This window comes from Neolamprologus brichardi, chromosome 10 (assembly GCF_056152115.1).
Source record: "Neolamprologus brichardi isolate AB-2024 chromosome 10, ASM5615211v1, whole genome shotgun sequence".
Classification (NCBI taxonomy): Eukaryota; Metazoa; Chordata; class Actinopteri; order Cichliformes; family Cichlidae; genus Neolamprologus; species Neolamprologus brichardi.
In genome coordinates, this window is record NC_142113.1 from 28,654,873 (window position 1) to 28,676,558 (window position 21,686).

The 21,686-nt window shown below is 40.4% G+C and overlaps 1 protein-coding gene across 2 annotated transcripts in view; it reads right to left on the reverse strand.

The window, feature by feature from the left end:
• Positions 1-15,603: 15,603 nt before the first annotated feature.
• The window catches only part of doc2b (double C2-like domains, beta), a 196,405-nt gene continuing 190,322 nt past the window's right edge, over positions 15,604-21,686 (reverse strand). For both annotated transcript variants that reach the window (XM_087847499.1, XM_035905333.2), the window contains 2 exons: positions 19,142-19,238; positions 15,604-16,696 (listed from right to left, as the gene is read on the reverse strand). In XM_087847499.1, the coding sequence (XP_087703625.1) occupies positions 16,563-16,696; positions 19,142-19,238 (231 nt within the window). In that variant the 3' untranslated portion in view covers positions 15,604-16,562. The remainder of the gene's footprint in view (positions 16,697-19,141; positions 19,239-21,686) is intronic.

The following is a 21,686-nucleotide window of genomic DNA, read 5'->3' on the forward strand; positions in this document are numbered from 1 at the left end:
AGCTGAACATAGTTACGTGAGTCGTCTGACATTTTCCAGAAATATTTGCTGCTTTAGAGACTTGACCTTTGTTCAAGGATTTTGAGCCATGCCTTTAAGTCACGGACTGAATGGAATGAATATGTGGGTGTTTTGTTTGCACCGCTCTTTCTCTACTGACGATCGCTGTCATTTAAGAAACAGAGCCTAAAACAGAGGCCTGGGGTAAGTTTTAATCTCTTCCCCGTGACCCAGATGAAATCCTGAGAACAGCCAGGTTTTTGGCAGAGTTCAGCTCACCTCCGTCCACGAGTGCGCACAGCTGATCTGTGCAAACACCATTCTCCATGGATGAATGGACTTTGTGCACCTTTAAGATCTTGAAATACCAAAGCCTCTTACCTAAACCGACAGATTATGTAAGTTTCAAGTATTAAGAAGTGATAAGGAGATTCACAGCGTAGTCAGCTGCTCACAGCTAGCAAACACACTGCTGTTGTCTAAAATGGGAAATACAAGTATGTATTAGTAGTACTTAAAGCACTATAGATTGAAACATTTACATGTGGGGGATTAAAATATGGAGGATTGATTACAATCCTTCAGATTCTCTCATGGATTAAGTCTGTTAACTTATACATTCAGAATTTTTTGCTGGTTTTCTTTCAAGGCTCAAATAAAAAGGGTTTTTCCTGTCACACACTCACACTCTGCTGATTTATCTTCAGCAGCTGTGTTACTTTCAGTCTGTATTGTGTGTTTAACCTCTTTGCAGTTTTCTCATATTATAATTAATTTCATCTTCCTTTGTGAAATCAGTTGCTCTGATGCCAGAACACTTGTCCATAATTGTGATTGGTTAGATGCTGATGATTGGGGTAGTACAAAGCTCGGGTCTCTTAGAAACCTGTCAGGATCTTAACTCAGAAAAACCCTGAAATTTGACCTTTAAAACAAACAAACAAACAAACAAAGAAAAGAACTCGTGGCTTTGTGTGTTGTTAAATCATTTGTTATTTTATGGAGGGTTGTTGCCTGCCCATATCTTTATGATAATCACTAAAGACAAATAACTCCAAGTGTCACATCTTGCCGACTCTGTAAAATGCAGAGATGAGAGGACGCAAATCAGACTGAACAAACACAAGCCGGCCATTTATTGGGGCTGGTGCAGAGTCCAAAATACAAAGTCTGTAAACTGAGTAACAAAAAGCTGAAGCTGCACCACAGACCATGAAGGGAAAAGTACAGCCAGAGTTACAGACACTGCAACAAAAGGACAAAGGGAACCTGAGGCCATTCGCACTGATACACTCATTACTGAGCACGATCTGATATCCTCGTGTTGGTGTTGTTCCCAGATCATCATACTAAAGGTTGTTCCAGGATCAACATTGCAAGTGACCAATCAGAATGTTGTGATGTCATACTTTTGCGACTTCGGGAAAAACCGGCGTAAAACAAAAAACTGTACTTAAGCTGCGAGAAACCGCCTTTGTCCGCCTAACCCTAACCCTAACCCTTTAATAAACGCTAAGCAGAATTGATATTGTCCTTGCAACATTGAAATTTCATAAATGCACAAATGGGTTGGTGCGCAAAAGAATAACGTCACAATAATGTGATTGGTCACTTGCAATGTTGAACCTGGAACAACACCAACACGAGGATATCAGATCATCCCATTACTGATGGGTACCAGGAGGGAGAGGAACACAGGTGAGCAAACCTTCAAAGTAAAACAGGAAACAGCCAAAGAGGACTGATACTGAATATTAACATCTGGCAAGATGAACAGAACAAGAAAACACAAAGGGACCAAGACATAAACACTGAAAGAGACAGAGGCAGGACGATGAACCAGCTAATAGTAGATATGAACCACCAAGTCCTGTATTTGCACTGTACCTAAAGCATTCTCAATTCGCCTCTATGATCTTGAGTATATATAAGGAGAATGTATTGTGTTATAAATAAATAAATAGCACAGGTAACACTGAAACACAAAGTCCTTATAATCAAAAATAGTTCAGCAGGGCATCACACTACACTCACATTTCACTTCACTCATATTAAGGAATTATTGAGTTCCAGGCCGTCTCTGTTTAAGCTCATTTAAGCTTTCTTAATGCTGCTCCTAACAGTGCTTTATAACGTCTTCTTTTCTCACTGCTTGTTTTTTGAGTGGCTGATAATTTAGTGTCTCCTGTCAGTGTAAACTCTTTAAAAACTCTATATTTTTAATCTTGGACTCTACTCCAGGGGCTTTGCATAATTAAAAATGAAATCCTTATTTATCTTATTTTGCACCATGATGCAGAACATGAGTCCACCTGTAAGCCAAAAGCTTTGGCTTCAATCTGCTCTTTTCATACATCGTTTCCCCCCCTGCTTTTGTCTCACATCTTAGCGCCTTAGGTCTGGCTGTGAGCACAGATGCTCCAGTCACCTGCTGCTCAAATCTTCTGTTTCATAGGGAACTAAAGGAAGGTCTTCCATCCAATTTCTTGATCACAACTCAGGGTCCAGTTGAGGAAAAGGCAGGATACCTTGGACAGGCCTTAGACAGTTAGGCCTTTTATCCTGTCTTCCTTCTCTCACCCCAACCAGTCGCGGCAGATCCAGTCCAACTTTATTTATAAAGAACTTTAAAATAGCCAGCACAAGACCAAAGTGCTGTACAGTAAATAAGTTAAGAGCAATAGATCAAACAAAACAGCAAAAAAATAAAAAAATAAAACACACAATACATAAAATTACAACAGTCCTACATTAAAAACAACAACAAACAATCGACTAAAAAAACAACTGAAATGAAAATTAATTAAAAACCAACATCTCACTAAAATCAACATCATCATCTCACTACAATCACCTAAAAAAATAAAAATAAATAACATCTAGCAGGGTGAAGACATGGGTTTCCAGAAGTGATTTAAAAACAGGCAGAGAAGAGGCCTGTCTAATCTCTAAAGGCAGATCGTTCCACAGTTTTGGAGCTGCTACAGCAAAAGCACGGTCTCCTCTAAGTTTACACTCAGTCCTGGGTACATTCAAGAACAGCTGATCAGATGGCCCCGCCCCTCCCTGAGCCTGGTTCTGCCTGAGGTTTCTTCCTGTTAAAAGGGAGTTTTTCCTTCCCACTGTCGCCAAACTGCTTGCTCAAAGGGGGTCATATGATTGTTGGGTTTTTCTCTGTATGTGTTATTGTAGGGTCTACCTTACAATATAAAGCACCTTGACGTGACTGATGCTGTGATTTGACGCTGTATAAATAAAACCGAATAAAGCTGAATATCACATTTATGGCAGATATCAGAGTCATGCCTTTTGACTGTGGAAGAAAATTGGACGATGCATAGGAAAGCCATACAGGCAGGGAAACTGCAGGACTGTTCTGCTTCTTCACCGAGGCCCACTATAAGATAAATGCTAATTATTTTGAATTGTGAAGCATGCAGCAGAGTCCATGAATAACAAATATGGAGCTGGCAATGAGAATACCAGTTTCTCTTTAATGTAACGCCCTGACACTATGGAGAGTACCTGTGCTCAGTTTCCGTGTGGACACCTTCCAGCTGACTTAAAAATGAATTTCATGGCCTGATTGCTCCGAGCGTGTGATGTCTGTGGTTGCCATGGTCACGCTTGGCTCCGTGAAATGAGCAGATCAGGTAGAAATACTGTCATTTACTAACACTCAGAAACAATGCTGATATTTATCATCAAATCGGGGAATTGCACTTAGAACCTGAAAGGGTACTGTCAGGAAAATGAGTTTGTTAACCTCGGTTTCACATTTCATTTGGACTGCCTTGTTTATGCTGTTGTGTCTCTGTTGGCTGTAATGTTCTCTTTTTCCTCATTACTGCAGAGGCGGAGTCCTCAGAGTTCAGCTGCAAGACTCAACGAGCCACCAGAGCCACTCGTTCATCATTTCACGTTTTTTTTCCTCCATTTGTTAGATAGATGGCTGAAAGCTCAAATTTCCTCATTTTCTGTTGTGCTCAAAGACATAAATCACAAATTCAGAATGTCCTAAAAATGTGGTTCTTGACAGCAAAGTAAATGGCTATCCTCCAAGGTTGTGTATATCGGCCTAAAAAAAATATACCTCTAATGTAGGCTGTCAGACAAAATGCCACTTCCTGTCTCCTCACAGCATACGGAAGAATTATTATGCCGCTACTTTTTTTGCTTAACAGATGTGTTGTCACGCAGTAATTGCAGAGGTGTTGTTAACAGGTAGACATATAGGATGGGCTTTGAACATGTGCTAGGCAATCAGATAAATGATAATGATTAAAGATAAAAAAGATAAAAAGTGAGAAAAAGAACAAAAATAGAAAACCTTCCTGTCTGTAACTTTTTGTCCATTGTGCTACGTGAAGCCTATCTATTATTAGACATATTACTTGTGTGGTACTATATAGGTGTTAAGCTGTTCATTATTAACTGATGTGCCAGACACTCTGGGGAAGAAATTCATTGCACAATATTATATAAAACTTTTTTGGAGTCCTTTTTTGCCTCTACTTTCATCCTCACCAACTCATGAGAACATACACCGATCAGGCATAATATTATGACCACTGACGGGTAAAGTGTTTAACACTGATTATTTCTTCATCATAGCACATGTTAGTGGGTCGAATATACAGTATCGTATTTTTCAGACCATAGGTGCACCGGATTATAAGGCGCATTAGGCGAAACAAAATCAGATCAAACTTTACTCAACTTATTCTTCTTGCTGCCTCCATTTCCGTACCATTGATTCATTAATGTTGAATTCTCTCACAGCTGCTCCTTTCCCGTGTTGTTGCAGTATATTAGCGACTAACCTCATATTATGGATGGATTATCTCAGTTGTTCTCCTGACTGAAGTTTGGTCCGTTTACACCATCGGGAACCCTCACGTTAACTTTTATCGAGTGGAAAAAAGTTAGCGTTCATCCTCCAGCTTCACTGTGTTTATGTTATGCTAACATAGCTATGTTGCTAGCGATCACATAGCACATCATTATATACCAGCTAGCCCAACTTCAGTAACTCTATAAAACTCAGTGCTGTTTAGTTTTCTGTCTTCATTTATGTTGGAAGTGAAAGCAGAGCTGTGCGCTTTAATTTTTTCAGAAATCTCTCAGTCAGAACATGCTATATCATGTTTAGGTGGAAACTAGCGAGCTAACTTACTGCTAACTCCATTAAATTTAATACATTCTGTTTTCATGGATGCCTGGATGTTAAACTTAATTGTTACACCTGGTAAGGCAGCAACACTGATCATTACGCTGATCACTGTCTCAGATTGCTGAAAAATTGAATGCTGGTTTTGATAGAAAGGTGTCAGAGTGCACAGTGCATCACACTTTGTTGGGTATGTAACTACATAGCTGTAGACCACTCAGTGTCCAACAATGGGCATCTGAGAATAAGAGCTTTGGGTCCTGTCATCCATGTGGATGTTACTTTGCCACGTACCTACCCAAGCATTGTTGCAGACCATCTACACCCTTTAACGGTATACCCTGATAGCTGTGGACTCTTTTAGCAGATTAATGCTCCCTGCCAAAAAGTAGAAATGGTTTGAGGGGCACAACAATGAGTTTAAAGGTATTGAATTGGCCCCCAAATTTACAGGGTCTCAATCAAATCAAGCATTTGTGGCATGTGCTGGACAAACAAGTCTGATCCATGGAGGCCCCATCTCCCAACATAGCAACAAAGAATCTGTTGCTAGCGTCTTGGTGCCAGATACCACAGCACACATTCAGGGGTCCAATAGCTTAATTGGTCAGGACTGTTTTGGCAGCAAAAGAGAACCAACACAATATTAACTGGTGTAAATTTCAATCTCTAGCAAGGGCGCAACCTCAAGAGGTAAAAAATGAAGTCAGCACCAACATTTCAGAACCTGGAGCTCCTGTATTGCCCTTTAAAGCAAGTGAATCCAATAGATAGCATAAAAAGTGAATTCTTTTCTTTGTTAGTTTGAGTCACTGAACTGGACCTCTCAACCTAATAACCATGTTTGTGGTGTTGTTGTCCTATGCCAAAATTTCAATAAAGCTGAGTGGACTCAGAGTTCAAAAGGTTTCTTGCGTAATGACAAATACTGAAGGAGATATCAGCCAGAGGAATTCCTGGGGATGGTTTACAGAGAGAGAGGTAGGTAGGTTAGCCCAGGTTAAACCACAGAGCTGTCCCAGAGAGTTTTGCTCAGATTGTGTGAGATGGCTTACTTGGTTGGTCCCGGGAGGATACTTGGAGGGGGGACACTGGTCTGTTTTGTGCCAGGAAACAGAGTTGTTTTTTTTATAGATGATTTCTAGATAAAGTTGGCATGAAGGTGGAATCCAGTCAATGGATGTCAGCATCTATTAACTCTGCCCATGAAACCACAGTCACCGTCACACATCGTTCTTTACTTTAAATCCATTACAGTACAGCAAACGAACCTGTTTATCCTGCACTAACCTGCAGAGGATTAACCTGCAACATTTAAATAACACAGTTAGTCTATCTCAGTTTGATTTGCAGATGTTTCACAATATGAAAAAAGCATAATGTCACATGTACTGACCTGATATCTAATTTAAAAACATGAAGACTTCCAGTTAGCTTAAAATGTCCAGTTTATCAAATACAACTGAGCAGTCCTTACCCTTAAATCTAACCTCTCTTCTTCCTTTCCTGTCTCGTCTTTCTTATCTTTATTTCTCCATCTCTTACAGCAGCACGGCCTATAGCTAGCAACACACTGTGCAACAAAAGGGGTAGTGACATCGTGGCTATGCACATCTTTTAACTCCAGTCCACAATCCGTTACTTCTAAACGTGACATTATTTTTTAGTTGCTAACATTGCTAACTGCTTGATAGCCAGAGATAGAGGCTGCACTGGATTAGAAAATTAAAGTCCATTTTCTAAATCTTGGTCATAATCTGACTCAGAAAGGAGGATTACTCTCAGTATGTTCATTGCCTCAGGACTTGTGATTGATCAGTGACAATGAGCGGATAATTTCACAGTCAAACTTGCCCTCGCTCACCACATCCAGTTTCAGAACACTAAGAAAGTGTTGGCAAAACACTCATCTTGGGATTTTAAGACAGGACTTCAAAAACCAATAGACAAATTCATAATAGCTACTTCTACATGTTAATGCTGAGCCACAGCAAGTTCAAAGCAACTTCTCAACACTTTCCCCAAAACCTGTAAGCAAATAAACTGGGTTACTGGGTTTCTGCAGAGCATACCCTTGTGCATACTGTTGCACAAAGCTGAATTTTGAGCACTCTTTGTATGTTTTTGTTTTTTAAAATGCATCTTGGGAAATGTAGTTAAGCCCCTGTGTGTGTACTGTCCATACTATTGAAGAAACTGGCTTTTTCTAACACATTCACCAGACATATCATCATCTGTTCATACGGCAAAAATATACATTAATTAAACTAGTTCATCTAATTATAGCACTCGAGGTTCTTCCTCTTGATAAACACGATGGTAATCCAAGGTGGTTACATAAAAACAGTTGCAGAGAACTTTTGTTATCCATCCAGCAGTATCACTGATCATCTGGGACACCATATTTGCACCTGAATGAAGGTGGCAGACAGTTCAGACTCCTTCACTGCTGCCTATAATGGGTTGTATTAGAAGAAGAAAGGACACAGAAAAAGGCAGTCACACAGCTAATTGATTTTTCTTTGTTCCCAGCTTCTGAATCTGTGCAGCCATATGGTTTTCTGCAAGACCAACGCAGCTAAAGGCACGAAAAAAAAGATCTGTATCTTTCTGAATTGTCTTATAATGTCTCAGAGGAAAACTGCTTGAAAAATTGCCTCGCCTTTTCTATAGCCATGTACAATGCAGCTGTGCTCTGAATAAAAACAGCTCCCACTGCAAGATAGATCACCTACAACATTAAAACCACGGCACAGTGGAGTGAATAATATGAATCATCTCGTTGCAAATGAGTGTTCTGCTTATGTGCTGACTTATGTGTGCGCTATTTTGACATGTAGCACCCACCTAAGCATTGCAGACCCATCAGTGTAACAACACGCCCCGCTGCATTGCAAGAAAACACTCAGGAACAGTTTGATGAACACTACAAGGTGAAAACTCTTCCAATCCCAATTCAAGTAAGCATTTGAAGGGTATTCATGTCAAACTTTGGCCACAAAGAAAACCTACAAGACCCAAAAGACACTACAGAGTACTTCCAGAACTCCCACATTCATTTTCTCCAACACACCCTGAACTTTCTTAGGCAAGTAGCCTTCAGGAATAGTTCTAAGGCTTCTTGATGGATATTCAAAGCTCTTCTTTGGATGTTTGCTGCCTTTCGTTCAAGATAATCACACACTGCCTCAATAATTGTTGACATCTAGGCTCTGGGGAGGCCAATCCATGATTGATAGTGTTTCATTGTGTGTTTTTTCTATCCATGTTTGCTTGTTCTTTATTGACAGTGTGTTTGGGATTATTTAACCTTTTGGTTGCACACCACACGGCAGCTTTCTCATGATAGCAGATGGAATTCAAAAGGAGTGACCTCCGTGCAACACACTTTTGGTGAATAGCTGATAAATATTTTCCCCTCTGGCATCTGTATTCTTTAAATTATATTCCTTTATTACATGTTTTAATGGTGGGTAGTGGAAAGCTTTGTCTGCAATATCTGTCTGTGCAGGCAACAGCATCTAAGTTACAAGTTTTCACCAACCATTCGGTGACACGAGGGGAGTAGAAACCAACAGCATATGTTTGACAATTCTAGGATAAAGATTAGTCTGAACAAATTCATAATAATTGCAAATGGGAAGTGCATTGAACCTGCATTCTTTTTAACGACCACCAGGGGGCGATAGCTGCAGTTGCAAAAAAGGCTCATTCACATATTTTTTTTTACCAAGCTGAATAAAATATAAAGTCCATTTACTAAAGTTTGGCCATTTTGACTTGCAGAAAGGAGGATATCCAGAATATCAACTAACAACTTGTGACTGAGTGACATCAAAATGGCTACATCTATCATTTTTACAGTCTTTGAAGGTGCAAAGTGGACTTCTGCTTTTTATAGAGGTGCTGGATTCTGTGAGACAAAAAGCCTCAAGGGTTTATTTTTTCTTTAATTTGTCACCTGCCTTTATGCAGTTTGCAGACAAAACCTTGCGTGATCATACTGGCCTTTAATTAGCAGGAAGTATCGCTGTAACGGAGTTCCTGTTGCTTTCCCGTCAAAATACAGAACACTAGTGTCGGTGATCTGGCAGGAAGCGCCTGCTGCTGCTGCTTGGAAGCATCATTTGCATGGACTCTGACCGGAGCTAAAGAAATTATGCCACATTTCAGACTTTCACCTGCACCTTGCAATGAGTGAAATGACCCATGTTATTAGAAATAAGGCACAACAACCTTTCCATTTGGCATAGGACTAAAATATAATTTGAGACAAGCATTTATAGTCATACATTCAACAAATTCAGAAAAATGAAAACAAGTGCCTGAGTGTTCAAAAGGAAACGAAAAACAACAAAGGAGAGAATTTAATTCACATCAAATCACGCTTCCAGATAGTCAATACAGCAGCCAAACAGGCAATGCGATAGTGTTCAAAGGTACAAAATGTAGTCTAGAAGAAAGACTGACTTGTAGCATAATCTTAGAGCATCCACAGTCATATTTTTTTTCATACAGAAAACAGTATCAAACATTAGGCAAAGTCATCTCATGACAAAACCAAGAACATATGCATGCATTTATGTTTTTTATATAATATTGAGCTTGCATACAAAGGCAGACAGATTACAAAATCAAAATCACATATCAGTTTTTATTCATTACATATTAATCAGAGAGAGGGGGAGGGGGGAGGAGAGGGACCACTGCTGTGTTAAGGAGTATATTGAGATGCCAGCAAAGTTTCACAGCAGCCTTGTGTCTCCCGCATCGATGCGGCTGAAGAGACTGTTAACACTTAAAGGAAACGGAGACGTGAGGCCAGCTGAAATGCGTTAAAGATTTCATTCCCCAGCTTTGAAGGTGCGATATCACTTATCAAAATCAAATTTTTTCCTCAAAATGAACGGAAGCAAGCGCGAAAAGGAATCTAATTATTCAAACAACACTGTGTCAGTAATGAAACTCTGGGTGAAGAAGGTCAAATAGTATAACAAATGGACATTAGAGCTGTTCTTCACAATCCAACAGCTGCAACTAGTGAGTTAAAATGATACGACTGCAAAAGCAGCCAGCCACACGGACAGAGTCGACATGCTCCTGAAAGAAAAAGCCCAAACATGCCTGCTCGATCGCTTACAGTGACGTGAGGTAATGACAAAAAGCTGTTAGCTAAATTGCAAGCCTGACAGGAATCCCGATCGCTACGTGAGGAGTATTTGTGCGCTGCTTCTGGGTTACCAGCCTGTGCACGGTGGATGAAAGGCGGGTGTGGTGGAGGACATGCATAAAAAGGGTCGTGCTGGGGAATCGAACTATATATGGCATGCATCCCAACCCGGTGATCTGAGGTTTGAGTCCTGGGATTCAGGACTGCACAGGGACTCGGGGTAAACTTTAAAGTGGACCTGCTATGCTCATTTCCAGCTCAGTAGTTTTATTTCTGGACTAGAGAAGCTCTGAATTAATCATGGTTCAAATCAATGCTTTTTTTATAGGTCGTACGTTGAATACTGATTGGTTTAAAAGTGGGCCTGAACAGGAACGGGAGTAAATGTGGTGTTCATCACAAATGCGAAAAAACCACAACAAAGATTAAAAAATGTTGCAAGATAGTGCCTGTAGTGGCCAGTTTTAACTGTTTTTAACATTCCAGCCCCTCTTTGTGTATCCAGTGGTGAAAGTCTGTTGCAGCCTTAGCCATGAAATACAAAGGTGCCCCTTTAGCTGTAATTATAATTATCATTATGCTCTAAAGAATCTGACACCACCAACGACAGTGGGGTCACGTGGATGGGCTCTCCCTCTGTCATTACAGTCTTTAAACATCGGCACTGCTGTAGTTTAAAGTTTGTCTGCTCTCGGGGGGCAAGCATTGTCCTGCCTTGCCAGGTGAAACACCTCTGGTTATATCGCAACAACAACACACGCAAGACCAGCCCACAGACTGTGCTATGTCACTTATTTTTGACACTGCCCCCTAGTGGCAATGCACAACTACAACATGTCATCAGTAATCGTAAAAGCTGTGCGTAGGCTCTGTATGGCAGCGGTCCCCAACCTTTTTTGCGCCCTGGACCAGTTTATGTCCGACAATATTTTCAGGAACCGGCCATTAAGGTGTTGCCGATAAATACAACAAAACAAAACCAGTACCGGTAACAAAGAAAACAAGATTTATTCATAACACAAGGAAAAAGACCCAGGGAAACCGAGTTAACAAAAAAACCGATCAAAAAATAACGCTTAAAAACCCCCCAATAAAAACCCTGAAAACCATAAATTTCACGGTCCGAGTCCCGGGGGTTGGGGACCGTTGCTGTATGGGACCCAGGCACAAACATACCAGTCTGTTGAGCCAGTGGTTCTCAAAATGAGGGGCAGGGCTCACTTGTAGGGCACAGAGCCACTGACCACAAGACAAAATGACGTGGATCTAACTTGAATGAAAATTTGCAGGTCAACCAAATAAGCAAGACTTAGCTAACATGCTAACACTTAACACTTAAAATATAACTTAGATCTGTTTTTATTTATAATGACTGATTTTAAAAAAAAGTGAGAATATAGTTCTCCTGGAGTTTGGAATATTTTAAAACCAGCTCACGTAGGGTTAGCTTCCCCTTCAATCACACAACCAGAGCTGTGTGCGCCCAGTGACCAATTTGGGACATGATCTCTTTATCCTGAAATACCCCAGAATGATGTCACATCATACTTTCCTGAAAAACAGGAATGAAATTGGCTCACAGGAACTACCTGCACGTATGCTGGGCTCAGTATTTGAACCTTTGACCGTAATTAATACGAGCAGAGATCATTGGAACAGTATGTATGTGACAGAAAGCAAGGATAAGCCTAGTAGGTCCACTTTGACAAAATATATTAAAATGAAAACAATCATAAGTCATTCAAAGTAAAATGTTAACTCACTTAGAATTTTTCGAGTGAGATAAGCCCTGGTAGTCCGCTGCAGGGTGAGTTCAACCATCTCTATTCCCAGATGTGCTCAAATACAGAGCTTCAGATCCGACGTATGAACAATATGAACACTACAGAGCACTAAGGTGCAGGACTTACTGTGGAATAGAAGGGGTTAAACATGTACATTCTGTTTGATACATTTCTAGTGGAGGTGCTCACATAAAAAAACAACAATATAGTAACAATACACATACACTGCTAGTATATTAAAAATGCTGCCCTTCTCATCCGTCTTAGCGAAGGTCGCATTGCACGACTGAACGACCGCAGTGACTTCAACCAAAGAGGGCGCGTTTGCCCGTTTAGCAGCAAACTTGAACTTCAGCAGGAATAGGCTGTTGTAAACAATACATGCTTTTTGTGTTTTAATTTCTATTTTTTTCCTCTTTTTAAACATTTGATGTAAACTTCCTGTTTTTGAAATTCGGCCCTTTTGACAAACAGCAGGTACATTTTCATCCAGCTGAAAATGCCATCAGCGAAACTCATTTTCGGTAGTGTAAACAATAAGCTGCGCGCGCGCACACACACAATAGAGCTTCCCAATCAGGTGGCATTGTGGCTCAACAAGTGATTTTCACCAGACGGGTCACCCACTGAACTTCATTCTGTTGTTGATTACAGCTGCACTCAGCTTTCCGACACTGAAGCACGCTGTGTGGCGTGACGGCTGCACATAGCGCCTGTGGATGTTTCCTATTTTCTGCATGAAATATGTCCACAGAGCATCAGAACAATGAGATTTTTCTGCCTATATTCATATCCATGCAGCTCCTGGATAATCACAAAACCCCACAGTATCGTTAATATTCTGTGTTTTTTGCACTCGTCTAAATGACCATCTGCCTCAGATTGACTCAGGGGCACTTTGCTGTTTGCAGTTTGAAAGAAATGTAATCATGCCCTTGACGTTTGAACCCATTTTCTTTCACTCTTAAGAAGTTATTTTTGACCACAAAGAAAATCCAGCTGATTGAAAACAGCGCTGCGGCCTTGTACCCATGATTCACCTCTCAATTATATTATAACACTCACTGGTTTCAGTTTTTCTGATTTTTTTGAAGTCTGGATGGGATGACTGAATGGAACAAACACTTGCAGAGCCTCGATCCTCGACCACAAAAGTCAGCAGATGACGGGCGCAACTTAATCGGTGGTTGGTCCACATAGTTGGTGACATTTTGTCACGTCTCATACAGAAACATGCAGGGATGCCATGAATAACTGCTGTAAAGAAGCCTTAAGAAGGCTCAACGTTAGCGTATTAGTTCTTTAACCTCTTGTTTTAACCTTAAAGGAGAGCATCAGTCTTTACATGGCTTTAAAGCCAGACTTTGTTACCTTAGTAACCCAGTGTGCCTTAGATTTCAGGGACGGATTAGGGTGGTTGCTCCAGTTGTGATACTGCCTATCGAGGCCTCAACATGCTTCAAACAACGATCCCATCTTTATATAATTATATGTAGCAGCCATATTAACCTTGTTGTTTACACGTGCGTCTTCAACAATGTAGCTAAAAAGTCTAAAGAGCTTTAAAAAAAACGAGGTAACTGGACTTCTTTGGGTTTATGAAGGCGCGTCACCTTTCATCCAAAAATGCTTCTTCAATTCTAAAAACAAAAGGTTATGTGATTTATCACGAGTCACATGAGGGTCGGTACCATCATACTTTGCCCCAAAACATCATGTGACCATCATGTGACCTATTGAAGTCAAACATCTTCACAAATTTAAAGAAGTCTAGTTGTCTCTTTTTTCAGGCTTTCTACACTAACGTGACCTGGATGACTAAGAAGCTACACAGACACATTGTGCATGTCTGGTTTAAACACATCTGTGCCCTCTAAGTTTGTCTCCTTTTGAATCCCTGCACTGCTTCCAGGACTTTTTGTAGACACTGTATTTGATATGCTCGCTGGATCTTCTCCACTCCCTCAAAATGACGACCATTGCCTTGAATTTCACTATAGTGAATTTGGCAAGAAGTACAATTCTGTTGTTGTGGCTACAAAACATTAGCGTGTGAAGAAAAACACTAGAGGTGAGGCTGTTTCTGCTAAATGTTCTTCCTCGGACTCTTTGGGAGGTAAAGGTAACTCTGTTTTAACTGAATTTTACAGTGCAAAACCCTATGAATGTGAAAAAAGCTCAATTCAGACCTGATGCACCACCTTTGGGCCTTTTCTTCTGTTATACTACTTAGATTCTTTGTTGTAACCAGAGATAGGCACAGCTACTGTATATCGAGCCCATGATGTGCCACACTGGGATCTGGATCTTTCTCAAGTTTCTCACCCACATCTTCCAAAGCCGAACCTTTCATATGATCATTGCTCTCTGTCACGGTGAAAGTGAATGATACACTCTCTGCATTCAGCTATCCATCGTTGCTGATATTAATTGGGGAGCGTGTGACTGTCTCTTCATGTTAGGCCTATGATGGACTCACACGAAGGGTCCAGGGTGTACCCAGCGCAGCTCCAATATGACTCGTAGTTGGCTAAGCATGAAAAAACAAATGGATGGATGACTAGCCATCTGGTGCTGTGGTGAAATCTGACTCCCACATACTATACATCAGTCTACAGCTGAATCCAAATAGATGGTGGAGGCTGTGAAAGTATACTTTTTTGTTGTAATTTAGACATATTGAAATCAAATGTAACTATATTCTTTAAACAGATGGATTAATATGATGCTAGCAGGTTGATATTGTTTGCAATATCTTTCTTAACAAGTAAAAACCACAATTAAAAACTGGTTTTCTGCTTTAGAACTGCAAAAAGCAAAAATTATTTTATTAACTTATGGTTTAAAATAACTGAAACTATCTTTACAGAATAAAGTTAGTGCGTATTGGAGGGTATTGTAACTCCTTTCTACCTAAGACTCACTCTCGATGTGTTTGCAGACCACTTTGCATTTACTCATTTGTCACGGCCCGTGGCTCGGCATACAGGGAGCCGTAGGAGGCTGCGGTGGCCACACCCTCGGGCTGGGCCCCTCCAAATCACCTGCGTCTCATCTGAGGCAATCACCGGAGGACTACTTCAGCCAGCTCTGACGGCTTCTCCTCGCCAGTCTGTAAGTCTCCTCCCAGTATGACCAGCATTCGGCGTGGAAGCCTGTGGCCTGCCTGTCATTCTGCCTGACTACCTCCCTCCCTAGGATTCCCTTCACGGGCACCTCTCCCCTCCAAGCTCCACAGTCCTGCTCTACCTGTAAGCCTCGGCTACTTATGAAGTCTAGCTGTTCATTTCTTGACAATCTGCGTGCTGTTAACTGTGTCTCCCCTTTCTGTTGCAGTTTCCCCACGGTCCCGATTACGGTGCTCCTGGGCTCCACGCTCCTCGTTTCCCCCCGTGGCATGAGCCTTAGTTTTTCGTTTCCTTAACGTTGTTAAAAGATTCTTCAGTTCAATAAAAACGGTTCTGAGCTGCGGTGTGCTGAGTCTGCTTTGGGGTCCTGTTACCTGAACACTCCGTGTTCTGTGACATCATTAATCTCTGGTTTCTTCCCGTTTAAAGGGAGTTCTTCCTTCCCACTCTCGCTCGTGTCACTCTACTTGCACATTGGGGGCCTTCTGATTGTTAGAGGTTGCTGTTTATTATTGTAGATTATTTGGCTTACAATATAAAGTAGCTATAGGCAACTCTTGCCGGAACCCAGCTCTCTTTCTCTGTGGAGTTTTTGCCTTTACACAAGCTTCACTATTAACTCTATCAAACAAACAAAACAGCAGTTTTCATTGCAGAGAGTCGTGGTTCAGACATGGTTTGAAGCATAATGAGACCTCAACCTGCAGCCGGTTTTAAAGACTGTTCTCCATAAACTACACGAAGTCTCTATGGCATTGCTCTCATCTGCCCAAATGGAAAATACATGCTCCAAATCTAGAACTTGTATTAATGATACGAAATATTTGCTACATCCTTTGTTAGTGTATCCACTACTTTAAATCCTAAGATCCTGCTCAAATTGAAATCATGAGGTTTTTCCTGTGCAGCTTTATGGATTAGTGGAAATTCTTTAACTGCTGTAAAAGATCTCATCAAATAGATTTTGCTTCTTTTATCTTCCACCGTTCATACAAGAATCCTTTAAAGTCAACGCTACAATCCCTGTCAGTCATCTTGTGGATTGAATTTCTCTTAAAAACGTGAAATGAGCAGCTGTGCAACCTCCTCTCTGTATGTGTGAAAGTGTTGCTGAACACAAACATGAGATGTGTATGTTTTAAGCTCAGCCCTGTGGAGAGGAAATACTGCGTATTCCCAAAGAGAGGCGTCTCAGGTCGATGCGGGCAACACGAGGGCGACCCAGAGAAGACGACCTGGGTGGAGAGGACGGGGGGGATGCGGGAGTCCTGGTGCAGCCGGCGAACAGTTTGGACGAAGGATGTGTGCGTTCAGTCATTTAATGAACCGGGTAATTCATTGGTCAACGTGTGCCAGCGTTCAATTTTTTTGTCCTTGTTTTTGAGGCAGTCAAACCAGTGCTTGAGCCTTTCTCCATTTGCATTGATGCCCAGAGATACACCACCTAACAGGAGGCACAAACACAGAATGAGTTCTTATTAGAAAGACAGGAGACAGGCAATACAAGAGTTATAATGCATCACATTATAATATCAGTTTATATTCTTAGCATCATAAAACAGCTGAAAAACAATATTAAAGATGAAACACCTTTTACAAATTATTTATAAGTTGGTTTACTAAAGAGAATCAGTTATGTTCATTTCCAGCTCTGTGTGTTGCATCACTGGACTTTGCACGGCTCACATTAAAATAAAAATCCTCATATGTTTATCCTATATTAAAAGTTACAGCACCCTCCAGAAATTTATGCCAAATGTAGTGCTGTCCATTATGGTTGAACATTTAGTCACATATGACCAGAGATGGGCAGTAACGCGTTACTTGTTACTGTAATCTGATTACTTTTTTAAAGTAACGAGTAAAGTAAGGGAATACTATTGCAAAAACGGTAATTAGATTACCGTTACTTTCCCGTAGGAGCGCTGAGTTACTGCGTTACTAAAACCGTGATTTTTTTGCGAGAATGTCTCATGACAGTGACGTAAGCCAGTGCGACATTCGTGACAACAGCTGTGTGCAGATCAACAATGGATCATATATCGAGTACGGGAGAGAGTATGAGCGTGCAGCGTTTAAAGCGTGGAAGTACTGACCTTACTTTGAGTTTGATTTCATAAAAAGTGACAAAAACATTAGTGTCCGTTGTGCGTGGGAAGAAAACTTCTTTTTACAGCAAAAAAACCCTAAACAAGCACCGAGTGCACAACGACGTAATGGGAAACTCACAGAGAAACTAGCGGATTCTTCCACTGACTGCTGCGGCACACCTGCACCAGGGTAAACCTCCGCCTGGCACAGTCCTGCTATACAGGTGAAAATAGAGCAACAGGACCGCTAGTCTTTGACTTTATTTATTTTCTGCTGTGTTTTACTTGCATCTATTTGAAAGACTGAGTGTAAACACAAAAAATATTTTATTTTATATGCTGGAATGTGCAGAAAATAGATTTAAATGTTAAACTAATTTCTTCAAGTCAGAGAATGTTGCAGATAATTAAATTTTTGCTTGATGCATAAAGTTAAAAGATTAAGACTGATAAAACAAGTTAAAAAAAAGAGACTTTTCCATTTGATTACATTTTGTATGATCGATTATGCAGAAAAAGTAGAATTGGGCTGAAAGATCTATCGCTTTATTACCTATTCAGGTTGTAAATCGTGTTTTTAAAAAGTAACTAAGTAACTAAGTAACTAATTACTTTTGAAAATAAGTAATCAGTAAAGTAACTGGATTACTTTTTTGGGGAAGTAATCAGTAATTAGTTACTGATTACTTTTTTCAAGTAACTTGACCAACACTGCATATGACCAAAGAACGTTGTTACAATAGTCTTCTGCAAACCTGATCCGTGCTGCCATATTATTTTCCGAGAGAAGAGGCTTTGTCCTGAACCCTTCCAAACAAACCCTACTGGTTCAGTCTTTTTCTAATGCTACAGTCACGCACTTCAGCAGTGAACATGTTAACTGAGGCCTGTTGAGTCTGAGATTTTTTGCAGCTTCTCTGTGCACTGCACAATCCAACCTTGGGGTGAATTTGCTGGGACGTCCTCTCTTTGGAAGATTGTGTTATTGTGTTAACATACATCTGAATGCTCCAGACCAGCAAAATTGCCAAAACTTTAACAGAGGTGCCCACACGAACTGATCGGTTGATTTAGTGCATTTGATTAGCACTTAGCTGCTATTTACACTTTCTATTCCTCTGGAAGCAGTGAGGACGTACTTAGCTTTTCACATGACTGCACAGAGTCCTGTGAAAACTTTGTCACAGTACTGCAGATACATCTGAGGTCTTGTGTTTCCCCTGAGCTCCAAAAGTCTGATTGGCTTTTTATACAGACAAACAGGAAATAGAAGATTCCAGCTGTGATTTGAAAGCACAGGACATGGCACATTTTTCAAAATGTGATCATATATATTGTGATAAAGTGTAAGTTCATTATGTTTATCATATATATTATGTGTTGACTTGTTATATTACATTGTTTTGGGGGGGTTTATTCATTATGTTATTATATTAAACTCAGTTGTGACATCTTTTTGAGTTGGGCCTCGTTTAATAGCTACTTCTTTAGATTTCTTTACCCTTTTTTGGAATTTATGGATAATGTTACAATTATTCTTAAGATTAAAAACTGACTGTGAAATATCCACGCCACACAATCACAGCTTTTCCATCGCCCTTAAAAGTCTCATTACACAACAAACACACAATCCCACCTGTGTTGATCTCCATCTTTTTGTTGTAGCAGCAGTTAGTTTGTGTTTGCATTCCTTTTCATGTTGGAAATACAAACCGAACCAAGTCCTTAAAAACATGCAGACCCCAGTAACCCTCAGGGAGTCTCAAAGTGTCAGCACAGTGAAGCCCAGCACCGCTTACCTATGAAGTCATTCGACTTTCCAATGTCGTAGTCCCATACGGTCACCTCCAACGTCTTTTTGGTGAGGTCTGCATATTTTATGTCATAACAGAACTCCTGCAGAAAATAAAAGAGGGCAAAATAAGAGCTCCACAATTTTCTCTCTCAAAACACACGATTAATAATACCTCATCTTTTCAGATCACCACATTGGGGCTTTAAGAGTTGATTTATTCTGATGGACCATCGTCACACACACACACACAAACACTCTAATCTGCAGTTTTTTGGTTTGCATAATTATCAAAACAATTCTGAAAGCTTTTGTTTCATTTCCTGCTGAAATTCATTCTGAACGCCTCATTAGGTTTTAATATTTTGTTAGTGGCTTAAACAAGACGCTGTTTAATCTAGCTCTTCTCGCGCTAATGTTTTTTTTTCAGTCACTACATAACCAGACTAATTTTTGTTAGTTAAAGAAACTCAAAGCACAGCAAACGTGACAACGTATCTTAAACTCAGAGCGGAGGAAATTAAATGCGGAATACACACACGGCTTCTGAAACAGCATGACAGTGTAATCAATACAGTCCACTAAATGAAACAAGCATTTTCTTCTGAAATCAATTTGCTGTTTGCGAAGCAACAATCTGCGGTTCAATCACCTTAATGAAACCAGAGCCTCGATATGGAGGAGGACCTCATTGCTTGTCTCCAACAGAAAGGCCAGGAGGTGATGGAAGAGTATGGGCGCAAAAAATGTCAGAGGAAATGTCAAGCCGCTGGCCTGTGTGAGCGTTCGGCTGGGGTACGTCCACTCGTATACAAGCAGAAACGTCCGAGCCGAGCTGCCCTGTGGCTCGTTCAGCCTCAAAAACATGTTTGGCATTCTTGTTCAAAATGTGGCCGAAGCAGCACCTTTCTGATTTCAATACAATTTAAAATCAGCCATGGAGGGAGGTGTTTGGCTGTGAGACTGAGGAGCTCCGGCTCAGCTAAGAAGAACATAAAGGTTGATTACTTAAATTGCTTCCTTCACGGTGAATTTGTCAAAGCAGCGGTATACAGCATGGTAAAGGTCTGGAGGCAATGCAATAGCGTTCAAAAATATATTAAGCTCCCTGTTTTAACAAACATTATTTGCATTTTTGGACAACTGGGCCAGAAATAACTGACTTGCTTTTATAAACTCCTCTTAACTCTGGCTTTTCAGCTGCTAAATGTTTGCAAAGTACTCACAGTTGCAAACTACAGTTAAAAGTTAATTGTACCAGTTTTTACATACATATTATAATCTTACTTTGAATCATAGACTGATGGACATGAGTACCAATAACAGACAAATTAGGCAAAACCCTGGCAACTGCTGTCACTAGGTGAGACTAGTTGAAAGAGGGTGATGCATAAAAAACCTTCTTGGTCACTAGACGATTGCTGTGGTTGTCTGCAGTTTGCATGGAAGACGATGACGTGTCTGGAAACACTGATCAGCTACTAGCTGAGTGGCAGTGAAACTTGAACTTTCAGAGTAAAGGTTGTGCCTTAACATTTCTAAAGGTGCAACTTTTACTGTCGCTTGGTGAGTAGTTGGCAAGTGTTTGCAGACAGCTTGGTGTCTTCCATACAAATTAAATGTGACAATGCTGATCTGCAAGTGACCACAAACACCACAGGGAGGCTTTTGGTGCAGTACCATACTGTATGTCTCTTTGGAACCAGTTTCACCTATCAGCTACCAGCAACCACCTGCAAACCGGTCAAGGAGTACACATTTTCTCCCAAGAACAGGTAGCTGACTGGTCTCTAGATCTGCGGGGCTAAAGCACACGGTGTCTCATGATGAAACCGCCATCGCCATCTTGATGTTTTGAAGCCTCACATTTTCTGATACACTTCTATGCAACTTGAAGTCTTTTTACAACCCCATGGGGGTTAAAACAATGTAGATGTAATGTAACAACAATGTAACAACAATGTAACGATGTAAAACAGACAGCTTCATGTTGGTTTTACTTTTTAGGTTAACCAAGCTTGTTAGTGTTAGCTGTCAGCTTAGCGCTCTCACATCAAAATATGCCCACTTATAGATTCACTAAACCAAAGGAGTGTTTATAGTTCTAAAACCAAGCCGACAAATGATTGGGTTATATCATTGTTTAATGTTTTCGCCATTAAATGTATCAGGTTAGGAACAATATTTCTTATATGTAATACTTGCAATAACATATCAGAATCCTGAAGGCATACACTATGAAAAGGGAAAAGGAGAAGACAAACTACAGGTTTTATAAAAAGAAGGTTTGCCACTATAAAGAAAACTTTTACATTAAATATGAATTTTTCTCTCTTATTATTACCACTGTAAAAAGTATTTATTGGTGCAGATAGAGCCACTAAAACTTTATTTTCAAAGCTTCAGAGCTTCAGGCATTGATAGGACTAAACAGTCACTTAATAATCAAAGTTAACCAGTCAGGAACTTGGCTCATCGGTTTTATAAGGTAAGATCAATAGACCCAGTATGAACCTTCCAGATCCCTCAGGTCATCTGGATCCGGTCTTTTA